The sequence below is a fragment of the Coregonus clupeaformis genome, chromosome 28, assembly GCF_020615455.1.
Source record: "Coregonus clupeaformis isolate EN_2021a chromosome 28, ASM2061545v1, whole genome shotgun sequence".
Taxonomy (NCBI): Eukaryota; Metazoa; Chordata; class Actinopteri; order Salmoniformes; family Salmonidae; genus Coregonus; species Coregonus clupeaformis.
In genome coordinates this window covers 21017684-21044150 of record NC_059219.1, presented here as the reverse complement: position 1 = coordinate 21044150, position 26467 = coordinate 21017684, and the positions used below count along the sequence as shown (strand labels likewise).

The following is a 26467-nucleotide window of genomic DNA, read 5'->3' as shown; positions in this document are numbered from 1 at the left end:
GGTGCTGTATGACGGACTAGTAAGTTGCTTCATGGATAGGACACCCCCCAAGGCCAATGGCAATGATTAAAGTGGGCTGCTGTTGAGCAACTTTTTATTTGTTAGTAAGCTTGTAATTTATTGTCATCCAGTGACAGAAACGACCCTGCAGAAGTGCTCAGTTGCAAAACATTTCCTGGAGATATTCAGTGAATAACATTTTCCAAACAAATGTTTATTTCGTTAAACTCCTTTGATAACAGCAGATAAATCAAACAACCCTCATATTTTGCCAGATATCACCCACCCATTACAACTACAAATTAGTTAGCCTAATGTTTGTTTTGACTGTGTGCTTGGTAAGCGTTTAGTTTTACTAGTTTATAGTTGGATGAGTGCAACTCAAATGATGTGCGCGGGCACAGGCGAATTCCTAAGGGGGATCCCGCGGATCCATGACTCAAATAAAATTCCCTCAAAAAATGAATAAGCGCCAGTGTATCGCCCTGAAGGTCAGGAAAACATTAGCCTGTGTATATCCCATAGTGTAGGGAAAACATGTGGGTAAATGGTGCGCCTGGAACGGGCATGATTGTACCCAAGACTGCGTTCAATGCACTCTGCTATCCGATAAGCCCTCTGGATCGGCTCGACTGGTATATAGCTTTGCCTACCTTATTCCAAAGTATTCGAGGCCATCTCTTCTCAACAAGAATAAACAAATGAAGGCATGTTTGGACGAGTCAGTGGTGAAGGGGTTCTAGCGATATATTGCTAAATATAGATTGATGTGGACATTTCTCCAGAGGAGTCAGAGTAGGTTGTCAGGGCTTTGCTGCTGTGTTACAACAGATGTCAGCCTTTATGCCCATAAAATCTCTCATCAATGTTTTCACTGGAATGTTACAATCATAAATCTATTCAAAATTAAAGACGACCAAACAGAACAATAAAATATATCATTTAAGTGTTGACTAAAACGTCTAGGCCTATATTGACTTTTAGTTGGTAAAGGAAACTAAATGTTACCACAAAATGAGATTATTAATATTTTTTGCCACTTCCAGGAAAATGCGATGTAATGCCTAGTCTTCAATTATAATATTGTGTCCAATTCTGTCACGTGGATATACAGAGCATTCGGGAAAGTATTCAGAGCCCTTGACTTTTTCCACATTTGTTACGTTACAGCCTTATTCTAAAATTGATTACATTGTTTTTTTCCCCTCAATCTCCACACAATACCCCATAATGACAAAGAGAAAACAGGTTTTTAGACATTTTTGAAAAAAAGAATAAAAAAAGAACTGAAAATTAAATTTACATAAGTATTCAGACCCTTTACTCAGAACTTTGTTGAAGCACCGTTGGCAGCGATTACAGCCTCGAGTGCTACAAGCTTGGCACACCTGTATTTGGTGAGATCTCCCATTCTTCTCTGCAGATCCTCTCAAGCTCTGTCAGGTTGGATGGGGAGCGTCACTGCACAGCCATTTTCGTGTCTCTCCAGAGATGTTCGATCGGGTTCAAGTCCAGGCTCTGGCTGGGCCACTCAAGGACATTCAGAGACTTGTCCCAAAGCCACTCCTGTGTTGTCTTGGCTGTGTGCTTAGGGTTGTTGTCCTGTTGGAAGCTGAACCTTCGCCCCTGTCTGAGGTCCTGCGGGCTCTGGAGCAGGTTTTCATCAAGGATCTCTCTGTACTTTGCTCCGTTCATCTTTCCTTCGATCCTGTCTAGTCACCCAGTCCCTGCCACTGAAAAACATCCCCACAGCATGATGCTGTCACCACCATGCTTCACCATAGGGATGGTGCCAGGTTTCCTCCAGACGTGACGCTTGGCATTCAGGCCAAAGACTTCAATCTTGGTTTCATCAGACCAGAGAATCATGTTTCTCATGCTGAGAGTCCTTGCGGGCTGTCATGTGCCTTTTACTGAGGAGTGGCTTTCGTCTGGCAACTCTACCATAAAGGCCTGATTGGTGGAGTGCTCTAGAGATGGTTGTTCTTCTGGAAGGTTCTCCCATCTCCACAGAGGAACTCTGGAGCTCTGTCAGAGTGACCATCAGGTTCATGGTCACCTCCCTGACCAAGGCCCTTCTCCCCCGATTGCTCAGTTTGGCCGGGCGGCCAGCTCTAGGAAGAGTCTTGGTGGTTTCAAATTTCTTCCATTTAAGAATGATGGAGGCCACTGTGTTCTTGGGGACCTTCAATGCTGCAGAATTTTTTTGTACCCTTCTCCCAGATCTGTGCCACGACACAATCCTGTCTCGGAGCTCTACGGACAATTCCTTTGACCTCATGGCTTGGTTTTTGCTCTGACATGCACTGTCAACTGTGGGACCTTAAATAGACAGGTGTGTGCCTTTCCCAATCATGTCCAATCAGTTGAATTTACCACAGGTGGACTCCAATCAAGTTGTAGAAACATCTCAAGGATGATCAATGGAAACAGGATGCACCTGAGCTCAATTTAGAGTCTCATAGCAAAGGATCTGAATACTTCTGTTTCTTAGCTCTTAAAAAAATTAGCAAAAGTTTCTAAAAACCTGTTTTCACTTTGTCATTATCGGATATTGTGTGTAGATTTTTTTATTTAATCTATTTTAATGTGGAAAAAGTCTGAATACTTTCCGAATGCACTGTATAGCTATCAATAAAAAATATATGCAAAATGAAACAAAAGCCTGGTACACATTAGCTTTGGGACACAACATCGGTTGGACAACCAATACACAGACTCCTGATGTTGTGTCCCAAAACTAGGTACATATGTAACTCATTTCACACTTCAACAGAGCATTTTTTCCCCCGCCTATAATAAAACGGTCCAACACAATAATAAAACAGTGGTTGTAAAACCACAGACACACCATGCGCAACAGGATTTCTTGGGTCTAGACAGAAATGTACTTGTGTACTCCAAACCAACGGTGGACAAAGCTATCCGGGTCCAGATGCAAAAGTCACCATTGATGACTATATTTCAACCTGCAGGCCCCCCTCTGACATCAAATTGCGGTCTTTAGTGTAAATAACGTGCTGCTTTTTATGCAGACAGAATTAATTACAACATTGACTCTAAATAACAGAGCACTCACTTCCGCTAGACTGTGCTCCTTATGGAAAAGGGAAGAGATTTTGAGGGGATGGATTTATCTGTGTCTGTGCGTCATCACGCGTGCGTCCTAGTGTGCCATTGTGCGCACTTCGTGATTGCATGCGCCAGTCTCGGTCGGCCGCCAGTTTCCAGCTCCAAAAGTGATGCCACTGTGTTACAAAGTGCCAAAGCCACTAAATCTCGCGGAAAGTGAAAATTATAATCCAACTGGGCAAAAACTGGTTGAATAAACGTTGTTTCCACATCATTTCAACCAAAAAATTAATGTGATGACGTTGAATCAACGTGGAAAACTGATTGGATTTGCAAAAAGTAATCAACATTTAGTATTTTTTTTACCCAACTTTTAACCTAAATCCAATGACATGGTGAATTTGTTTGTTGAATTTACGTTAGTTGACAACTCAACCAAATGTAATTCAAAACTAGATGCTTGTATCAGAGACTGGTTACATTGTTTCTCGGCAGGTATACCTTTTTCTCCTGTGACTAAATGTTTACTCATCAACTGAATGGCAGCCCCACTAACCTTTTTATGTTGGTTTTGAGAGGCACCTTCTTCTAGGAAACTAGGTTGAGAGTTTCTTAAATGTCTCTACGTGGTGATTTGACGGTGACACAACTGTTTACAAGCCCTGCTTGTGGGTGTTAAGGCAACAGATGTGAAAGCCATTGGGCATACTGTTGCAAGAATGTCTCACTCACTAATTATGTTACATAACACCCAGAATACCCACGCCTACAAAATATTATTCAATATTCCTTTTCCCTGTTGTGTGTGTGGACTACTGTAGGGAGAAATCAGAGGACGAGCTGGAATAGAATGAATGGAAAGGGAATCAAACCCATGGTATATTATAGGCTACAGTATAGTGTTAAGCTATAGACCTAGGTGTTATGTTTATGATGTTTAAGCTAAACAGACTGGCTCCTTCATGTAGGAGGGAGACATCCAATTCCATGAGAAGTAGCCTACATGTATACTGTACATTACATGGTGCCTCAGTGGTTGAGGAAAATGAGAGCGCCAAAAAACCCCCTTGGAATTTTTATTTACCAATGGAAGGTCTTGGGCTCAGTGGGGAAAGTGGTAACGCTTTCTCTCCAACTCACTCAAGTGAGGGGGATTTGATTATCTGGGCCGGTTACCCCGGTGGGAGGAGTTGTCACCGGGTGAAAAGTGATTGCATTCATTTTAGAGCCGGGCTGGCTCCCGGGAGTGAGCTAGGTGCCCCGTTCAAAGTCCACGGCGAAGTCGGCTCAAAACAAAAGTAACGCAGCCTAGACTAGATTAAGCACGTGGAGTAATGAACGGATTCTGTGTTTTTACATGCAAAAGTGTAGCTCAGTTGGTAGAGCATGGCGTTTGCAATGCCAGGGTTGTGGGTTCGATTCCCATGGGGGACCAGTATGAAAAAAAAATATGTCTGGATAAGAGCGTCTGCTAAATGACTAAAATGTAAAATGTAAATGATTGCTTATCTGCCTTCCCAATGAAAACTAGTTTGAAAATTCAAACATATATTTTATGGAAAAGAGATGTTATGTTTCTAGACAATGCACCATACTGCGCAGATTACTGTTAGATTTGAGAAGGGCACTCCTCCCTCACCGCCTTTGCGCGTTCACGTCACGGGCCAATAATAATCATTATTATATTGATTGACGTTCGTGCACCTCAGCCACCAGTTTACTGTCAATTAGGCGGATTGAATCCACACAGGCAATTAGGCTATGGGTTGAGTTTCTTTGCTCACATCAGTCAGGGAGAGCGAGTCTCTTTTCACCTGACCTCTCTCATCGTCGGAGAGCTAATGACGCATCGCTCTTGGGTGTCGCCAGGTGGTACTCTGCTAGCTCTGGTGTCACGCGAACTGAAAAGAAAGTGTCACCGTCCAAAAGTATCGCGCTTCTCTCCAGGATCAATGGCCCCCTCTTTGTATGGTACCCAGGTCAATTATTCATGACGGTTTTAAAAAATGCAACGAAGTAGCTGTCACTTATCGCACTCTCTCCACTCCAGCTCTCAGCATAATCCCGCACAAACTCTGCGCTTCCTGTCAGTGAGTCACTCTTTCTGGTAACCCGAGAGACAGCTTCACGCCTTTGGAGCCACCTTCCCGACCTCGCGCCCGGCGGTGTTAGTTACAACTCCGTTACCCGAGCCCTCCCGTCGCCGGTTTCCTTTTCACAGCTCCATGGTTAGTTGCTATTGTGTATCAGACACGCCGTTTGTCACCCTGTTTGTCACCTCGGAGGCCCCTGGTTTCCCAGAACTGATAGCCAACTCCATCGCCGGTGTCCGTGTGCGAACGCCTGATCTTCTGGACCATATCCAGCGAACGGCACCTTTCTCATGTGCCCTCAGATCAGAGATTGGGTAGCAAGCACCACTTTCAATATTTCACTAGATGTGTCTGTAGGTGGACTCCTGTCTTCAATAGGTCGTTATCAATAAAACATCTCAAAACGGTGCAGAGCGTTAGATTTGGCTGCTGGGGGCAAGGAGACCCCCAGCTCCACTAAAGCCATTGACAACTGCATGCCATTTTCAAGGGATTGTTAAATGTTATAACTATTTGGTTGTAATATCATCACCTCTAGAAGAGCATAGTCAGAACTAGACATTTTAGATTATTCCATGCAAAACAATTGCGCACATTTAGCTCTATCATCAGAGTAATACAGCAAGTAACTGCGTGCTTTTCATGATTACTAAACATCAATTGATCATGTAATTTCAGATGCGTGACGGTAGCCTATCCATTTGAAATGTAGCTAGCTAGCTAAGCATACAACGTGTCATTTAGCTTGCTTCATCAGAGATTAGTCTTTTGGAAAGAGCTTGACATCGGCAAGTCCTCGTCCTGGTAAAGTTGTCAGTCGGACTACTGTCATCACTACTATAGATGACAAGCAAATTAAACAATATTTGGATATAGCCATCTAGTTTATCCCTTGAAAGTTAGCTTGTTTACTAGCCATATTGACGTAATCTGTTATTAGCTAGCTAGCCAATTTGACGTGGTCTGTCAATCAATGTAGCCTATCATACCAAGGTCAAATTTGTTTTATATTGGATATTCGGTTTTCTCTCGTCAATAGCTATTGAACCAAGCATGCCATGACTATGAAGATGGTATATTCTGAATCGGGGTGGATAGAGAAAAAATCACAGCTTTTTTTGTTGTTGAAATTTCGATATATATATATATATATATATATATATATATATATATATATATATTGTGATGTCACGAGAGGCTGTGTCCTGGAGGGACGTTACATCCCCCTGAGGTGGCTGCAAACCCAGACAGCTATGGCTCCATCTGCTGGTATGGTCGGGAACTCCACCCCTCTATGGCCAATCTTCCCACGCAGCTGAAACAAATGAGGAGCTGATGAGCTGAAGGTTTGGGAAGGGAAGAGACACAGTCTCCAACCGGGGCTCTCTGGAGGACAAGAGTGCTGCACGTCCACGTCCATGAGGAATATAAGGATTTGGAGATACTTACCTTTGGGAAATACTCACCTTTGGATATATGCACCTGTGGAAATACGTGAGAGACATTTGGAAGGACTTTTTGCTGGGTTGGCCACTAGCTGCAACGTGGACTACAGTAAGGCTGGGGAAAAGTTATCTGAGCGAGTGAGAATTATGACTTTGGATGTGGAAGAGACATCCCTGAACTGTTAACCCTTAAAGAGCCACAAGAGAACAGAATTTTGTTATATTTTCGTTAATTTCCCAAGACCTATAATAAAATCCTTGTTTTGTTTGAACCTTGTCTCCTTGCACTACTTGAGCAATCCCGCTGAAAGCTGTGTAGCCTCTCGTGACGTCACAGATGGTGGAGAATACAGGCACGCTCAAGCGTTAATAGTGCATGTCAGAGGAGGATACCGAAGGTTTGATCACCCAGTTTTCCAAGTTGGCCGTAGGCTCCCCGCCGACTGAAATGGAGGACATATTGAAAGCCCTTGTTGCTGGCCAGCAAGCCCAGATGCAAGCAAACGTGGCTCTCTTGGAGGAGCAAAAGAAAGCCAACCTTCTGAAGGCAGAGGAATTGCAGTTGCAGAGACAGAGGGTGGTCCAAAATACCCGCCCAATAAAGGCAAGTGACTTTATATCTAAGATGGGAGCTACCGATGACATTGAGGCATACCTGCATGCATTTGAGGCCACGGCCACTAGGGAAGCCTGGCCCAAGCAACAGTGGGTTGGTCTGTTAGCCCCCTTTCTAACCGGGGAATCGCTGAATGCTGTCCGGGACCTGGGCCCTGACCAGGTTACTGACTATGATGCCCTGAAGTCTGAGATCCTCAGCAGATATGGACTCACAAAGTTTGGTATGGCCCAGCGCTTTCACAGCTGGACCTTCCAACCAGACCAACCTCCCTCGGGCGCAGATGCATGAACTTGTCCGAATCGCAAGGAAATGGCTGGATCCGCAGAGGAATACAGCAGCGGCGGTGGTGGAGGCCGTTATGGTGGATCGTTACCTACGCGCCCTGCCTTTGAGGCAAAACGGTTCATCAGTCAACAGGCCTTGACCACGGCTGATCTGACCGTGGAAGCTGTGGAAAAGTACCAGGCCACAGCGGAGATGCTGAATGCTTCCCGAAAAGACCCCAGGAGTGCGGCCCCACCACAAATGGGAAGAACCCGTCCAAAGGACCCCAAGGTCTCGAACCCAGCCACGTCAGGACTTATCCCGGCTCCAGGGGGAGCCAGAAACCAGGCGGGTCCAAGAAGAGTACACCAGGAGGGGGAAACTCGACAGTGTTACCGGTGTGGGGAGATGGGACATATCTCCTGGCAGTGTGGGAAACCAGCCGATGAACCTATGCCCACTGCGGAGTCCTCCAGCTCAGCACCCACACACCGTTTTGCCTCGCTCTTGGGAGTCGTAGATGGCGGCCCAGATCGACCCCCCACCTGCCCGGTAACTGTGAATCACCATGATGTGGAGGCCTTACTGGATTCTGGTAGCCGGGCCACCCTGGTGCGTAAGGATTTGGTGGGCCCAACGTGTCTGACCCCGGGGAAAGTCCTCCCAGTTTCCTGTGTCCATGGGGACACCAGAGAATACCCCATTACTGAACTTACAATGACCAGCACACGGGGAACCATACACACGACGGCGGGGGGTGGTTGATTCCCTCCCCGTCCCTGTCCTAATTGGACGAGACTGCCCAGCCTTTTACCCACTCTGGAGAGAGTCTCAGGAGAGGATAACCCGAGTACCTCGGAAACGGAGAGGCAAGACTCATCCTGGGAAGGCTCCGGTGCAATCCTCCGAGTTACTCACTCCCGCCCGGGCTCTGATAGGGATGGCAGGTGCCCAGACCGACACAGAGACGGAGCTACAGAATCTGGACAAAGAACTGTCTGGTCTGAAGGGGACCGCTGAGAGGTATCGCTTTGTTAAAGCAACAGTTAGACATGAAGACAGAAGAGTTAGATATCCTCCAGGCTAAACTCCAACAGAGCTCCTTCCCTAAGCAACAGGAGGAGCTGGAGAGGCTGCGCAGGACCATCGAGGCGTGTGAGGAGACCCTGCGCAGTAGTAAGGAGGTCCAGAAGAAGGCAGAAGAGAAGTACAAGGTGTTGGAGAACAAGATGAAGAATGCGGAGGCAGAGAGAGAGAAGGAACTGAAAGCTGCTCAACAGAAGCTAAACTCTGCTAAAACCAAGGCTGATGCGTTCAGTAAGAAACTCAAGGAGAGACAACAGGAGCCTGAGTCCCTGGTCCTAGAGTTGGAGGAGTTGAAGAGAGAGCAGTCTGGCAAGCACCACGGCAATGCGGACGCCCTCTCCCGGCGTGATGCCTTCCGCTGCCTTTACCCCGACGAGGACGTCGGTCCCGAGGAGGGGGATGTGTGATGTCACGAGAGGCTGTGTCCTGGAGGGACGTTACATCCCTGAGGTGGCTGCAAACCCAGACAGCTATGGCTCCATCTGCTGGTATGGTCGGGAACTCCACCCCTCTATGGCCAATCTTCCCACGCAGCTGAAACAAATGAGGAGCTGATGAGCTGAAGGTTTGGGAAGGGAAGAGACACAGTCTCCAACCGGGGCTCTCTGGAGGACAAGAGTGCTGCACGTCCACGTCCATGAGGAATATAAGGATTTGGAGATACTTACCTTTGGGAAATACTCACCTTTGGATATATGCACCTGTGGAAATACGTGAGAGACATTTGGAAGGACTTTTTGCTGGGTTGGCCACTAGCTGCAACGTGGACTACAGTAAGGCTGGGGAAAAGTTATCTGAGCGAGTGAGAATTATGACTTTGGATGTGGAAGAGACATCCCTGAACTGTTAACCCTTAAAGAGCCACAAGAGAACAGAATTTTGTTATATTTTCGTTAATTTCCCAAGACCTATAATAAAATCCTTGTTTTGTTTGAACCTTGTCTCCTTGCACTACTTGAGCAATCCCGCTGAAAGCTGTGTAGCCTCTCGTGACGTCACAATATATATACAGCTCTGGAAAAAAAGTAAGAGACCACTGCACATTTTTCTTAAATCAGCATCTCTACATGTATGACAGCCAGTCCATTCCAGTGTCTGTTGAATTCGATCACAGGCACACCTCATTCTACTGAAATAGGTACTGATTAGGTGATCACCTGAACCAAATTTTATTTAACGAGGAAAAGTATAAAAACCACCGCTGTGGTCATCACTATCCTCTTGCAATAGGACCAGCTGGATGGCAAAAACAGTGCTTATACTACCTCAAAATTAATATTAATCAAAAAATAACTATTGACCATGCTAAAAGAGTTGAAAAGGTACGTTTTGAGTGAGGAAAAGAAGGGTTCAATTCTGGCTTTACTGGCAGAGGGATACAGTGAGCGTCAGGTTGCTTCCATCCTTAACATTTCAAAGACGGAGGTTCATAAGAACAAGGTCAAGCAGCAGACATTGGGGACAACAAAGCTACAGACCGGCAGAGGGCGAAAACGACTCTTTACTGACCGGGATGACCGCCAACTCATTCGAATGTCACTCAACAACCGTAGGATGACATCAAGTGACCTACAAAAAGAATGGCAAACGGCAGCTGGGGTGAAGTGCACGGCGAGGACGGTTCGAAACAGGCTCCTAGGGGCAGGGATGAAGTCGTGCAAAGCTAGAAAAAAGCCCTTCATCAATGAGAAGCAAAGAAGAGCCAGGCTGAGGTTTACAAAAGACCATAAGGATTGGACCGTAGAGGACTGGAGTAAGGTTATCTTCTCTGATGAGTCCAATTTTCAGCTTTGCCCAACACCTGGTCATCTAATGGTTAGACGGAGACCTGGAGAGGCCTACAAGCCACAGTGTTGCACCCACTGTGAAATTCAGTGGAGGATCGGTGATGATCTGGGGGTGCTTCAGCAAGGCTGGAATCGGGCAGATTTGTCTTTCTGAAGGTCGCATGAATCAAGCCACGTACAAGGTTGTCCTGGAAGAAAACTTGCTTCCTTTTGCTCTGACATTGTTCCCCAACTCTGAGGATTGGTTTTTCCAGCAGGACAATGTGCCATTCCACACAGCCAGGTCAATCAAGGTGTGGATGGAGGACCACCAGATCAAGACCCTGTCATGGCCAGCCCAATCTCCAGACCTGAACCCCATTGAAAACTTCTGGAATGTGATCAAGAGGAAGATGGATGGTCACAAGCCATCAAACAAAGCCGAGCTGCTTGAATTTCTGCGCCAGGAGTGGCATAAAGTCACCCAACATCAATGTGAAAGACTGGTGGAGAGCATGCCAAGACGCATGAAAGCTGTGAAAATCAGGGTTATTCCACCAGATATTGATTTCTGAACTCTTCCTAAGTTAAAACATTAGTATAGTGTTGTTTAAAAATGAACATTAACTTATTTTCTTTGCATTATTTGAGGTCTGACAACACTGCATCTTTTTTGTTATTTTGACCAGTTGTAATTTTCTGCAAATAAATGTTCTAAATGACAATATTTGGGGGGGGAATTTGGGAGAAATGTTGTCAGTAGTTTATAGAATAAAGCAAAAATGTTAATTTCACCCAAACACATACCTATAAATAGTAAAACCAGAGAAACTTATATTTTTTGCAGTGGTCTCTTAATTTTTTCCAGAGCTGTGTGTATATACACTGCTCAAAAAAGTAAAGGGAACACTAAAATAACACATCCTAGATCTGAATGAATGAAATAATCTTATTAAATACTTTTTTTCTTTACATAGTTGAATGTGCTGACAACAAAATCACACAAAAATTATCAATGGAAATCAAATGTATCAACCCATGGAGGTCTGGATTTGGAGTCACCCTCAAAATTAAAGTGGAAAACCACACTACAGGCTGATCCAACTTTGATGTAATGTCCTTAAAACAAGTCAAAATGAGGCTCAGTAGTGTGTGTGGCCTCCACGTGCCTGTATGACCTCCTTACAATGCCTGGGCATGCTCCTGATGAGGTGGCGGATGGTCTCCGGAGGGATCTCCTCCCAGACCTGGACTAAAGCATCCGCCAACTCCTGGACAGTCTGTGGTGCAACGTGGCGTTGGTGGATGGAGCGAGACATGATGTCCCAGATGTGCTCAATTGGATTCAGGTCTGGGGAACGGGCGGGCCAGTCCATAGCATCAATGCCTTCCTCTTGCAGGAACTGCTGACACACTCCAGCCACGTGAGGTCTAGCATTGTCTTGCATTAGGAGGAACCCAGGGCCAACCGCACCAGCATATGGTCTCACAAGGGGTCTGAGGATCTCATCTCGGTACCTAATGGCAGTCAGACTACCTCTGGCGAGCACATGGAGGGCTGTGCGGCCCCCCAAAGAAATGCCACCCCACACCATGACTGACCCACTGCCAAACCGGTCATGCTGGAGGATGTTGCAGGCAGCAGAACGTTCTCCACGGCGTCTCCAGACTCTGTCACGTCTGTCACATGTGCTCAGTGTGAACCTGCTTTCATCTGTGAAGAGCACAGGGCGCCAGTGGTGAATTTGCCAATCTTGGTGTTCTCTGGCAAATGCCAAACGTCCTGCACGGTGTTGGGCTGTAAGCACAACCCCCACCTGTGAACGTCGGTCCCTCATACCACCCTCATGGAGTCTGTTTCTGACCGTTTGAGCAGACACATGCACATTTGTGGCCTGCTGGAGGTAATTTTGCAGGGCTCTGGCAGTGCTCCTCCTGCTCCTCCTTGCACAAAGGCGGAGGTAGCGGTCCTGCTGCTGGGTTGTTGTCCTCCTACGGCCTCCTCCACGTCTCCTGATGTACTGGCCTGTCTCCTGGTAGCGCCTCCATGCTCTGGACACTACGCTGACAGACACAGCAAACCTTCTTGCCACAGCTCGCATTGATGTGCCATCCTGGATGAGCTGCACTACCTGAGCCACTTGTGTGGGTTGTAGACTCAGTCTCATGCTACCACTAGAGTGAAAGCACCGCCAGCATTCAAAAGTGACCAAAACATCAGCCAGGAAGCATAGGAACTGAGAAGTGGTCTGTGGTCACCACCTGCAGAACCACTTCTTTATTGGGGGTGTCTTGCTAATTGCCTATCATTTCCACCTGTTGTCTATTCCATTTGCACAACAGCATGTGCAATTTATTGTCAATCAGTGTTGCTTCCTAAGTGGACAGTTTGATTTCACAGAAGTGTGATTGACTTGGAGTTACATTGTGTTGTTTAAGTGTTCCCTTTATTTTTTTTGAGCAGTGTGTATATATATATATATATATATTTTTTTTTTTTCTTTTTCTTTTTTTCTTCTGGCTTTCAATCTTCAATAGCTCTTACACAAAATGTGCCATGACTATGAAAATGATATACACTGAGTGTATAAAACTGTAGGAACACCTTCATAATATTGAGTTGTACCCCCTTTTGCCTTCAGAACAGTCACAATTCGTCAGGTGTAGAAAGCGTTCCACAGCGATGCTGGCCCATGTTGATACCAATGCTTCCCACAGTTGTGTCAAGTTGGCTGGATGTCCTTTGGGTGGTGGACCATTCTTGATACACACAGGAAACTGTTGAGCGTGAAAAACCTAGCAGCATTGCAGTTCTTGACACACTCAAACTGGTGCGCCTGGCACCTACTACCATATCCCATTCAAAGGCACTTAAATATTTTGTCTTGCCCATTCACACTCTGAATGGCACACATACACAATCCATGTCTCAATTGTCTCAAGGCTAGAAAATCTCCTCCCCTGATTGATGTGGATTTAACAGGTTACATCAATAAGGGATCATAGCTTTCACCTGGATTCACCTGGATTCACCTGGTCAGCCTGTCATAGAAAGAGCAGGTGTTCCTAATGTTTTGTCAGTGTATTCTGAATGAGGGGAGGATGGAGAAAATAAAATTGTGGATTTTTGTCCATCCTCCCCTGATTCAGAATATACCATCTTCATAGTCATGGCATGCTTGGTTTTAATAGCTATTGATGAGAGAAAACCGAATATCCAATATATATATATATTTTTTTTTAACCTCAGTGCCTATCATGTCTGTCAGCAGCAATTGTTATTAAACTCTTAAAAACAATGTTGAAAAGGGATCATGTTAGCTAACTTCACTATGTAGGTCTACGTTGCAGTTGGAGAGGAAAAGTACATTAGGTCTACTTACCACTGTTTAGCCAACTGTACAAAGTTTCTACCGACATTATTAGCTAACAGTACATCGACAAATGCACCCTTCTGTTGCTTGACAGGCAGAGCCCACAAATGATGGGAAATTAACCTAAACCACTTATACTTTTCAGGTATAGTTCACTTTCATTTTATATCACTCAAATATCCAATTAATGGTGGCCAATATTAAGCGATATCATGAGGCTACCCTTATACAGTGGTGTGAAGAAGTGTTTGCCCCCTTCCTGATTTGTTATTTGTTTGCATGTTTGTCACACTTAAATGTTTCAGATCATCAAACAAATTTAAATATTAGTCAAAGATAACACAAGTAAACACAAAAGGCAGTTTTGAAATGAAGGTTGTTATTATTAAGGGAAAACAAAATCCAAACCTACATGGCCCTGTGTGAAAAAGTGTTTGCCCCCCCTGTTATAACACAACTCAACTGTGGTTTATCACACCTGAGTTCAATTCCTCTAGCCACACCCAGGCCTGATTACTGCCACACCTGTTCTCAATCAAGGAATCACTTAAATAGGACCTGCCTGACAAAGTGAAGTAGACCAAAAGATCCTCAAAAGCTAGACATCATGCCGAGATCCAAGGAAATTCAGGAACAAATGAGAAAGAAAGTAATTGAGATCCATCAGTCTGAAAATGGTTATAAAGCCATTTCTAAAGCTTTGGGACTCCAGCGAACCACAGTGAGAGCCATTATCCGCAAATGGCGAAAACATGGAACAGTGGTGTACCTTCCCAGGAGTGGCCGGCCGACCAAAATTACACCAAGAGCGCAGCGACGACTCATCCAAGAGGTCACAAAAGACCCCACAACAACATCCGAAGAGCTGCAGGCCTCACTTGCCTCAGTTAAGGTCAGTGTTCATGACTCCACCATAAGAAAGAGACTGGGCAAAAATGGCCTGCATGGCAGAGTTCCAAGACGAAAACCACTGCTGAGCAAAAATAACATTAAGGCTCGTCTCATTTTTGCCAGAAAACATCTTGATGATCCCCAAGACCTTTGGGAAAATACTCTGTGGACTGACGAGACGAGTTGAACTTTTTGGAAGATGTGTGTCCCATTACATCTGGCGTAAAAGTAACACCACATTTCAGAAAAAGAACATCATACCAACAGTAAAATATGGTGGTGGTAGTGTGATGGTCTGGGCCTGTTTTGCTGCTTCAGGACCTGGAAGACTTGCTGTGATAAATGGAACCATGAATTCTGCTGTCTACCAAAAAATCCTGAAGGAGAATGTCCGGCCATCTGTTCGTGACCTCAAGCTGAAGCGAACTTGGGTTCTGCAGCAGGACAATGATCCAAAACACACCAGCAAGTCCACCTCTGAATGGCTGAAGAAAAGCAAAATAAAGACTTTAGAGTGGCCTAGTAAAAGTCCTGACCTGAATCCTATTGAGATGCTGTGGCATGACCTTTAAAAAGGCAGTTCATGCTCGAAAACCCTCCAATGTGGCTGAATTACAACAATTCTGCAAAGATGAGTGGGCCAAAATTCCTCCACAGCGCTGTAAAAGACTCATTGCAAGTTATCGCAAACGCTTGATTGCAGTTGTTGCTGCTAAGGGTGGCCCAACCAGTTATTAGGTTGTAGGGGGCAATCACTTTTTCCCACAGGGCCATGTGGGTTTGGATTTTGTTTTCCCTTAATAATAACAACCTTCATTTCAAAACTGCATTTTGTGTTTACTTGTGTTATCTTTGACTAATATTTAAATTTGTTTGATGATCTGAAACATTTAAGTGTGACAAACATGCAAACCCAAAAAAAATCAGGAAGGGGGCAAACACTTTTTCACACCACTGTATCTGAAATTACATGATAAATTGATGTTTACTACATGAAAAGCATGTAGTAAACTTGCTGTATATCTCTGATGATAGATGGAATAATTTGTATTTCTGACTATCCTCTTCAAGAGGTGATGATATTAAAACCAAATCGTTATAACATTTAACAATCTCTTGAAAGGGCACGTAGTTGTCAATGGTTTTAACGAAGCTGGGGGGTTCCCAGCAGCCAAATCGAACGTATTGTGACGTTTTATTGATAACAACCTATAAGCCATTACAATGAGCTCATCGTCCGATTTCTCCTCCCACCAGCCTCCCTTGTATTGCCACTAACTTTTAATCAGAGTAGGCTCTGATTGAATCGTCAGAGACTTTGGCCTATTTAGTGGCATATTCATTTGAGGCGCAGTTCCTGAGGGCTTGGGTCTGTGCTCAAAATAATCTAGTCATGACGTGTAGCCTAGAATAAGCACTTAATTTAATGTTCTTGCATTAGTGGAATTGTGTTATTGCATAAAAGTACTTGAGTAATTAAGTAACTTATTGCAAACAGGATGCATGTTTTGGAATATTTTTTTACTTTTCACTCTGTCATTTAGGTTAGTATCTGTGGAGTAACTACAATGTTGTTGATCCGTCCTCAGTTTTCTCCTGTCACGGCTATTAAACTCTGTAACTGTTTTAAAATTACCATTGGCTTCATGGTGAAATCCCTGAGTGGTTTCCTTCCTCTCCGGCAACTGAGTTAGGAAGGACACCTGTATCTTTGTAGTGACTTATTGATACACCATCCAAAGCCGAATTAATAACTTCACCATGCTTAAAGGGATATTCAGTTTCCGCTTTATTTTGTATTACCCATCTGCCAATAGGTGTCCTTATTTGCGAGGCTTTGGAAAACCTCCCAGGTCTTTGTGGTTGAATCTGTGCTTGAAATTCACTACTCAACTGAGGACCTTACAGATAATTGTATGTGTGGGGTACAGAGATGGGGTAATCATAAAAAAAGAATGTTAAAAACTATTATTGCACACAGAGTGAGTCCATGCAACTTATTATGTGACTTATTAAGCACATTTTTACTCCTGAACGTATTTAGGCTTGCCATAACAAAGTGGTTGAATACTTATTGACTCAAGACATTACAGCTTTTAATTCTTGATTATTTTGTGAAAAATGTTAAAAACAAATTTCCACTTTGACATTGTGGGGTATTTTGTATAGATCACGGGCACAAAATCTCAATTTAATCCATTTTAAATTCAAGCTGTAACACAACAAAATGTGGAAAAAGTCAAGGCGTGTGAATACTTTCTGAAGGCACTGTATGTAATTTATTTGTCATGCTCTGATTCCTCTCCCCCCTCTCCGTGTAGACAATGAGTGACAGGCCGTTCATCCAGAAGTTGTTTCGCCCCATCTTGCCCGATGGCCACACACACACACTGGGGGATCTGCTGAAGGAGGTGTACCCCGTGGCGATATCCAACGATGGTACGTACCTACACATAGACATTGCACTACACTAATTACACCTGTACTGCATACAGTGAGGGAAAAAAGTATTTGATCCCCTGCTGATTTTGTACGTTTGCCCACTGACAAAGAAATGCTCAGTCTATAATTTTAATGGTAGGTCTATTTGAACAGTGAGAGACCGAATAACAACAACAAAATCCAGAAAAACGCATGTCAAAAATTTTATAAATTGATTTGCATTGAGGGAAATACGTATTTGACCCCCTCTCAATCAGAAAGATTTCTGGCTCCCAGGTGTATTTTATACAGGTAACGAGCTGAGATTAGTAGCACACTCTTAAAGGGAGTGCTCTTAATCTCTGCTTGTTACCTGTATAAAAGACACCTGTCCACAGAAGCAATCAATCAATCAGATTCCAAACTCTCCACCATGGCCAAGACCAAAGAGCTCTCCAAGGATGTCAGGGACAAGATTGTAGACCTACACAATGCTGGAATGGGCTACAAGACCATCGCCAAGCATCTTGGTGAGAAGGTGACAACAGTTGGTGCGATTATTCGCAAATGGAGGAAACACAAAATAACTGTCAATCTCCCTCGGCCTGGGGCTCCATGCAAGATCTCACCTTGTGGAGTTGCAATGATCATGAGAACGGTGAGGAATCAGCCCAGAACTACACGGGAGGATCTTGTCAATGATTTCAATTGGTAACACAATTGGTAACAATTGGTAACACACTACGCTGTGAAGGACTGAAATCCTGCAGCGCCCGCAAGGTCCCCCTGCTCAAGAAAGCACATATACAGGCCCGTCTGAAGTTTGCCAATGAACATCTGAATGTTTCAGAGGAGAACTGGGTGAAAGTGTTGTGGTCAGATGAGACCAAAATGGAGCTCTTTGGCATCAACTCAACTCGCCGTGTTTGGAGGAGGAGGAATGCTGCCTATGACCCCAAGAACACCATCCCCACCGTCAAACATGGAGGTGGAAACATTATGCTTTGGGGGTGTTTTTCTGCTAAGGGGACAGGACAACTTCACCGCATCAAAGGGACGATGGACGGGGCCATGTACCGTCAAATCTTGGGTGAGAACCTCCTTCCCTCAGCCAGGGCATTGAAAATGGGTCGTGGATGGGTATTCCAGCATGACAATGACCCAAAACACACGGCCAAGGCAACAAAGGAGTAGCTCAAGAAGAAGCACATGAAGGTCCTGGAGTGGCCTAGCCAGTCTCCAGACCTTAATCCCATAGAAAATCTGTGGAGGGAGCTGAAGGTTCGAGTTGCCCAAACGTCAGGCTCGAAACCTTAATGACTTGGAAAAGATCTGCAAAGAGGAGTGGGACAAAATCCCTCCTGAGATGTGTGCAAACCTGGTGGCCAACTACAAGAAACGTCTGACCTCTGTGATTGCCAACAAGGGTTTTGCCACCAAGTACTAAGTCATGTTTTGCAGAGGGGTCAAATACTTATTTCCCTCATTAAAATGCAAATCAATTTATAACATTTTTGACATGCGTTTTTCTGGATTATTTTGTTGTTATTCTGTCTCTCACTGTTCAAATAAACCTACCATTAGAAGTATAGACTGATCATGTCTTTGTCAGTGGGCAAACGTACAAAATCAGCAGGGGGTCAAATACTTTTTTCCCTCATTGTATACCTCTTACACACACACACACACACACACACACACAGTACACACACAGTCCCACAAGAGAAAGCAGACCTGTTTTTTCCTCATTGTGCTATCAAAGGGTACTCTGCATCTTACAGGAATGATGTAGGTCTATTTTATTTACATCGTAAAAGAGGACTTTTAGAGATCAACGCTCAGAGATAAAAACACACAAGAGGCTCAAGGAGGGAAAATAGTTGCCCTCATGTGAAAGAGTGAAAAGCGAGGGAGAGGTGAAGGAAAATAAATAGTGGAATGAGGAGAGACACTAGATGGAGAGAAGAGGGAGCGATGGAGAAAGAGAGAGAGAGAGGCAGCCTAAACAGGTAGTGTCTAGAGGGGTGTGCAGAGGAAGTAGATAAGCAGACAATGGAGATGTGAGACAGAGGACCCTGCAGGAGAATCACCAGCATGGAGCAATGCACCACTACCATTACTAGTGCTCTGTCTATCTGCCTGCCTCTCTCTCTCTCTCTCTCTTTCGCTCTCTGTCTGCCTCCCTCACATGTCTTTGTCTTGCTCGCTCCTTCTCTCCCACTCTCTCTTGCTTCATCAAGAACCGCTATATTTTCTTTTTTTTATCCACTTCCTGTACTTATATGATCTCTTTTATCCATTTTTTCTCAATTCCTTCCCTCTCTCCTCTCCCTGCTCTGTCTGAGGAGGGTGGTTGGCTTGGCTTGAATAAGGTGAAAGTGCTGCTTTGTCTCCTGTCGTTTGTTGTGTTTCCCTCTCTTCCTCGCTGGGGAGATGGGTGTGTGTGATAGCGGGGGATTATAGTGGTGTGTTTGGGTTAGCGGGACTGGGGGGGGTACTCAGGCAGCCTAATGGTGGCATTGTTCACTGACGTATTCTGGGGACCCGATTCCTTGTGAGGACCAATCGGATAAGGATCTCTCTGCACTCGACTCTGTGATGTTTCAAACATCAAACCAACATTTTTAAAACATTCCCCTCTGTTTTGTCTGGAAGCCTTAATGGCCGTTCAAGGATCCCGAAACCTGTCAAACTGAACTAACCCAACGAAACTTGTAACCAGGGGTTATATTAACTGGGGATTCCCAGCATATGGCAGCATAATACTCAGATGAGTCGTACTGTTGCCGGACCGGACCGACGTTCTTCCACCCACGCAGGAAAATCGAACGTCAACATCTTATTCTGATTAGCGGTCGGTTGGTCAGCTTTGACATCTGCGAACGCTTTGTTTTGACCAAGGTATTAGACATGGTTTGACTGGGTTAGAGACAGGAGAGATATGTCTGAACAGTACCACGTTTCTCCCCATGTATGACGAAGGACAAATTCAATTGAACAAGCCTCAGAAATAATTGCCTCTCGGAGGGTCGAAGCCTTACGAGAATTCCCCCGTCATGTCCTTTACAGATGTGACATGTTTCTTATAAAGAAAAACTAGTTTTGTGGTGATATTTCTAATAAGCGGAGAATGCAGAAATCCCCCCGACTGACAAGCCCACGCGCCAACAATACTCGCCTACACACCCCTCTTATTGATTTTACTCATTCATGGTACAGCCCACAGAACAAAGGAGTGAAACTATTGGCCAATCCGCCCACACAGAACACCACAGTCAGTATCAATAGCGAATCCAGTCTCTTCTCATCAAACGGGCCGTCTCACTGTTCAGAGAGCGGGGGTGTTCTGGGTTTCAGTGGTTAGTTTGATATGAGGGACGATGGGTGTGTGAGGTGTTGCTAGGTGTTGAGTAGGGGGAGGCAGAAATGAGACAGAGGTATCCAAGTCAATACCTTATGGTCTATTTATTGTATACCTGCAAACTCCATTTCCCTGTTCTTTTTTTGAAAATGCAGTTGAGTATATTTCATGAAACAACAAACTACCTAACTTCCTGAAGGAAATTACTCTTATGAGACATCATAAAGACAAACATGTCTTTCAGGTCTAGAGAGATTTATTGATAGATTTACACCTGTCAGTTCCCCCTAAAATAAACACATATTTCTTGTTGGCCAGTCAGTGTGTTGGTCGAGTTCTGGTGTAACTGTTTAGTCTTGGCTGGCCTCGCTGCAGGGAAGAATGGGGTTGCGGCCGTCTTAAATAGGACTTGGCTATACTTAAGTAACAAAACATAATGTCTTGACTGTTAGTCGCGCAATACACAACCGCAATGTGTGTTCATGAGTGTGCAAATTTGTCATTTAAAATTTTTATACAAACTTTGGTGGTAGTATTCCTCTTTGGAAATAAGTTATGGAGTTATACATTGCTACATTGCTAGAGTGTTTTGGGATTGGGGCCAATAAAGTTATGTGTTTTGATTAATTCCATTAACATTAATCAAACACATAACTGTATTGGCCCCAATCCCAAAACACTATAGTAATGTATAACAACCATGCATGCATCCCAAATGGCACCCTATTCCCTAAATAGTGCACTGCTTGTGAGAAGTGCCCATAGGTCTCTGGTAATAGGGTTCCATTTGGAACACAACCCATGTTAATGGCTCACAGCAGCACAGTGTGATTCAGATGAGAAAACATCTCTGTCAGTCAGTCTTTCTAAGATCCCTGTCCTAATATGATGCAACTTTCCAGTGAAACCTATGAGATATCCCACACCTTCTGGCCACAGTATAGAAGGATCCATGGAGAATACACAATATAATTATATCTAGAGGACTCTAAATCCTTCCACTATGATACAGCACTTTCACAACGTTTCAGAGGAGAAATAAAGGTGAATCACGTTGGTCTCCACCCTCTGAAAAAGACATGGCAACCATACGAGGGCCCACCAGACCATACAATCTGTGTACGGATATTCAAGTTGTGTGTATTTGGGATGATTTTCCCATGTGTCATAATGAGAGTGCCAGGGGAGCGCCCCTCCTCCCCCAACGTGTGCCTGCTACTGTCAAGAGAGAGGGAAAGACAGAGAAAGTGTGATTGCAATATGAATGTCAGTACTTGTGACTGTATTGATCATAGGCTATACATATAAATTGCTATGCATGGCTGTACATAGGGTGGCAAGGTAGCCTAGCGGTTAAGAATGTTGGGCCAGCAACCAAAAGTTCGCTGGTTCGAATCCCCGAGCCAACTAGGTGAAAAGTCTGATGTGTCCTTGAGCAAGGCACTTAACCCTAATTGCTCCTGTAAATCGCTCTGGATGAGCGCATCTGCTAAATGACTAAAATGTACATGGCTGGAACGGCATCATGAACACAGGCCACAATTGGTGATGCAGTCATTGTTTTATTTTCTCAACAGCAGGTGTGGGATCATGTTATTTAAATGTGATAGGCCTAAACCATACACATAAAAACTCTTTGGGGACATCTGTAGTATACAGTGCTGTGAAAAAGTATTTGTCCCCTTTCAGATTTTCTCAATATTTTCATATTTTTGATACTGAATGTTATCAGATTTTCAACCAAAACCTAATATTAGACAAAGGGAAACTGAGTTTACAAATAATGATTTAAAAAAATATATTTTATTGATTTAACAAAGTTAATCAACACGCAATTCCCCTGTGTGAAAAAGTAATTGCCCCCTTGCACTCAATAACTGGCTGTGCCACCTTTAGCTGCAATGACTGAAACCAAATGCTTCCTGTAGTTGTTGATCAGTCTCTCACATCTCTGTGGAGGAATTTTCACCCACTCTTGCAAGCAGAACTGCTTTAACTCAGCAACATTTGTGGGTTTTCAAGCATGAACTGCTCATTTCAAGTCCTGCCACAACATCTCAATTGGGATTAGGTCTGGAATTTGACTAGGCCATTACAAAAGTTCAAATGTTGCTTTTTAGCCATTTTCACGTAGAATTGATAATGTGTTTTGGATCATTGTCTTGCTGCATGACCCAGCTGCGCTTCAGCTCACAGATGGATGGCCTGACATTCTCGTGTAGAATTCTCTGATACAGAGCAGAATTCATGGTTCCTTCTATTAAGGCAAGTCGTCCATGTCCTGAGGCAGCAAAGCATCCCCAAACCATCACACTACCACCACCATGTTTGACTGTTGGTATAAGGATCTTACTGTGGAATGCAGTGTTTGGTTTTCATCAGACATAATGGGACCCATCTCGTCCAAACATTTGACTCAAGTCTGCCAAAAAGCACCTGGAAGAACCTGGATGATCATCAAGACTCTTGGAAGAATGTTCTATGACAATATCAAAAGTATACTTTTTGACGACATTGCCCTCCAATTCTACACGAGAATGTCAGGCCATCCGTCTGTGAGCTGAAGCTGAAGCACAGCTGGGTCATACAGCAAGAAAATTATCCAAAACACTCAATCAAGTCTACATGAAAATGGCTAAAAAGCAACACATTTGAAGTTTTGGAATGGCCTAGTCAAAGTCCAGACCTAATCCCAATTGAGATGTTGTGGCAGGACTTGAAACAAGCAGTTCATGCTTGAAAACCCACAAATGTCGCTGAGTTAAAGCAATTCTGCATGCAAGAGTGGGCCAAAATTCCTACAAGAAGCATTTGGTTGCAGTCATTGCAGCTAAAGGTGGCACAACCAGATATTGAGTGTAAGGGGGCAATTACTTTTTCCACACAGGGGAATTGGGTGTTGCATAACCTTGTTAATAAAAAATAAATGTTGTTATATGTAAACTCCGGTTCCCTTTATCTAATATTAGGTTTTGGTTGAAGATCTGATAACATTCAGTATCAGAAATATGCAAAAATAGATAAAATCAGAAAGGGGGCAAATACTTTTTCACGGCACTGTATATCCATACTGTGTGCCAGTCTGCAGGTGGGTGTGCCTGAGGAGATCCTTACTAACCCTAGATGCTTCACACTCAGACAGATGTTTCAAACGATTGTAACGGTCGTTCAGATATTACGTGTACATGCAACGGTATGCATCTTTTGGTACCGTATGAGGAGAAACGGTCAGTGTATGTGTGTGTAGTCATATAGACAATGAGCTCCTACATGACTTGACTACGGCCCTCTAGTGTTTGACCCCGCCCTTCCCCTCAGCGCTCTGATATGTGTGGGTGAAAGGTCGTGACCTGGGGCCCTAGTGTCTCTGAGGGGGTGGGGCTACTGTTGCTTTGAGTAAAACCAGTAACTTACAGACATCAATGTACACACATACAACAAATGCCCATTGAGACTTACTCACATTCACACCCATTCAGATACGTTTACCTGCTGGCAATCTTTCACACATATTATGCACATAGCCATACGTCCAAACACAGAGAACGCATGCAGATGATCATGCTAACTCACACTCAGTCTCTCTCTCACACACACACACACACACACACACGCACACGCACACACCTCGTCGGGCCGTCATAGTGAGTGAGGCTCATTTGTCTTGCTGTGTGACCTGTGGTCAGTCCCAGGGTCAGGCCTGGTCACTGTGATTGATTCATCTGTCTGTCGCTAGCCGAGAGGCTTCGGTCACTCTGAGGTGAGAGGGACAACTTAAACACACACTCACTTAACTATCGCTTGCACACAGACACACGCTCTCACACTTACCACCAACCCACGCTACAATCTATGAGTAGTGATGTTTAAAGAATTTTTGAGCATTTCTGTTTGTAGGAATAGAAATGTATGGAGTCTGACACAAAGTCAAAAGTATTTTCAATCCCCCCCCCCCTCTCCCTCCCTCCATGTCTCCCTCCTCTCTCTCCTAATACAGACGAGTCCAAGCGCTACCAGGTGGTGATCCATGGGATTGAGCCCCTGCTGGAGACCCCGTTGCAGTGGCTGAGCGAGCACCTCAGTCACCCCGATAACTTCCTCCACATCAGCGTCATACCCGCGCCTAGCGACTGACACCCCTGGCAAAGTTTGGTAACACCCGGCAACTGGGAATGTTGCAAACTCCGAACGGACTCTTTAGAGAGCAGGAAAACCCACGTGACTGGGGGGACGAAGAGTGACGCAATCGCAGTGTGACGTCATCTCATTCAAGTTGTCCCAAACAGGAGCCCACCGGAGAAAATGTACCCTTCTCTGTTCTCTTCATCTCTTTTCCTCTCCTCCTCCGCCCTCCTTCTCTTTTGGACCTTTACCTGTTTGGGGAAAGTTGTTCTGCCCAAAATGTGGAAGGCCTAACTGAAAGAGAGATCATCCGTTAAAAAAGAGAGGCAGGGAGATTCAGCTTACCACCACCTCTCTCCTCTTCCTCCTCCTAGAGAAAGAGACAGGGCCCAGACATGCCTAGTGGGACCCCCTACAGACAGAAGTTGCCTTAGTTTTCCCAAGTCACGTCATGCGCTAAACGGCTGGACGTTCATAAAGTCACACTGAGTTTACATGGTTGTACTGTATGCCACTGAGGAGTGAAAGGGGATTTTTAAAGACTTCATTCTTTGTCTCTCGCTCTCTCTGTCTGTAAATTCTCCATCTTCCTCTCTCACTGTATTTCCTGTCTCTTTCTTCTCTCTCTTCCTCCCTCCCACTCTTTCTCTCTCATGTGTCATTTACTGCCGATGCTCTCTCATCTCCATAGCTAATTATCTATTGGAATTCCTCCTGCTGCTAATGAGACCGCTAAACTCCTGTCTCCATGCCAAGCCTTGGGGTTGTGTGTGTCTGTGTGTTGTAATTAGAGACATCATTTATAGTCTCCTAGAGGGGCATGGAGGGGGTGAGGAAGGTGTGAAGAGTCCGAATGGAATCCTGTCTGTCTTCTCTCTTGCGTGTCTCGTGTCAAAGGGAGACGGAGCCAGACATGTAATTTGGAGTGTGTTGTTGCAGTCGGAGGGGAGGGAAGCTTGTGATGATGTCACACCTGTCTCAGCACGTCAGGCTTCCTCATTCGCCGCCTAGGAGGATGGGAATAGGGGAGTTTACAGCTCTGAGTCGGGGCTGGGCTCGACGTGGGGTACGGTCTGAAGGGTAGGCGTGTGGGTATGTACACGTGTGTGGGAGTTTACAGCTCTGAGTCGGGGCTGGGCTTGACGGGGGTACGGTCTGAGGGGTAGGCGTGTGCATACGTGTGTGTATGTACACGTTTGTATGGGTACTTTTTACACATTTTGTTACAAAGTTGGATTAAAATGGATTTCATTGTAATTTTTGGTCAATTTGGTCAATGATGTACACAAAATACTCTAATGTCAAAGTGGAAATTGTTTTAACATTTATTAACAAAATACAAAAAAATAAAACCCTACTATATCTTGATTAGATAAGTATTCAGCCCCCTGAGGCAATACATGTTAGAAACACCTTTGGTAGCGATTACAGCTATGAGTCTTTTTGGGTAAGTCTATAAGAGCTTTGCACACCTGGATTGTACAATATTTTCCCATTATTCTTTTAAAGTCTTCAAGCTCTGTCAAGTTGGTTGTTGATCATTGCTAGAAAGCCATTTTTATGTCTTGCCATATATTTTCAAGCCGATTTAAGTCATAACTGTAACTATGCCACTCAGGAACATTCATTGTCTTCTTGGTAAGCAACTCCAGTGTAGATTAGGTTATTGTTCTGCTGAAAGGTGAATTTCGTCTACCAGTGTCTATTGGAAAGAACACTGAATCAGGTTTTCCTCTAGGATTTTGCCTGTGCTTAGGTGTATTCCGTTTATACGTTATGTGTATGCTTGCCGATGACAAGCATACACAACGTGATGCAGCCACCACCATGCTTGAAAATATGGAGATTGGTACTCAGTAATGTGTTGTATTGGATTTGCCTCAAACATAGCGCTTTGTATTCAGGACAAAAAGTGAATTTCTTTGCCACATTTTTTGCAGTATTATTTAAGTG

The 26467-nt window shown here is 44.4% G+C and overlaps 1 protein-coding gene across 1 annotated transcript in view; it reads left to right on the top strand.

Moving 5' to 3' along the window:
- The window catches only part of atg5 (ATG5 autophagy related 5 homolog (S. cerevisiae)), a 30195-nt gene extending 4375 nt beyond the window's left edge, over positions 1-25820 (top strand). The window contains exons 7-8 of the mRNA XM_041881496.2: positions 16932-17049; positions 24390-25820. Of these exons, the coding sequence (XP_041737430.2) occupies positions 16932-17049; positions 24390-24526 (255 nt within the window). The 3' untranslated portion in view covers positions 24527-25820. The remainder of the gene's footprint in view (positions 1-16931; positions 17050-24389) is intronic.
- Positions 25821-26467: the final 647 nt, after the last annotated feature.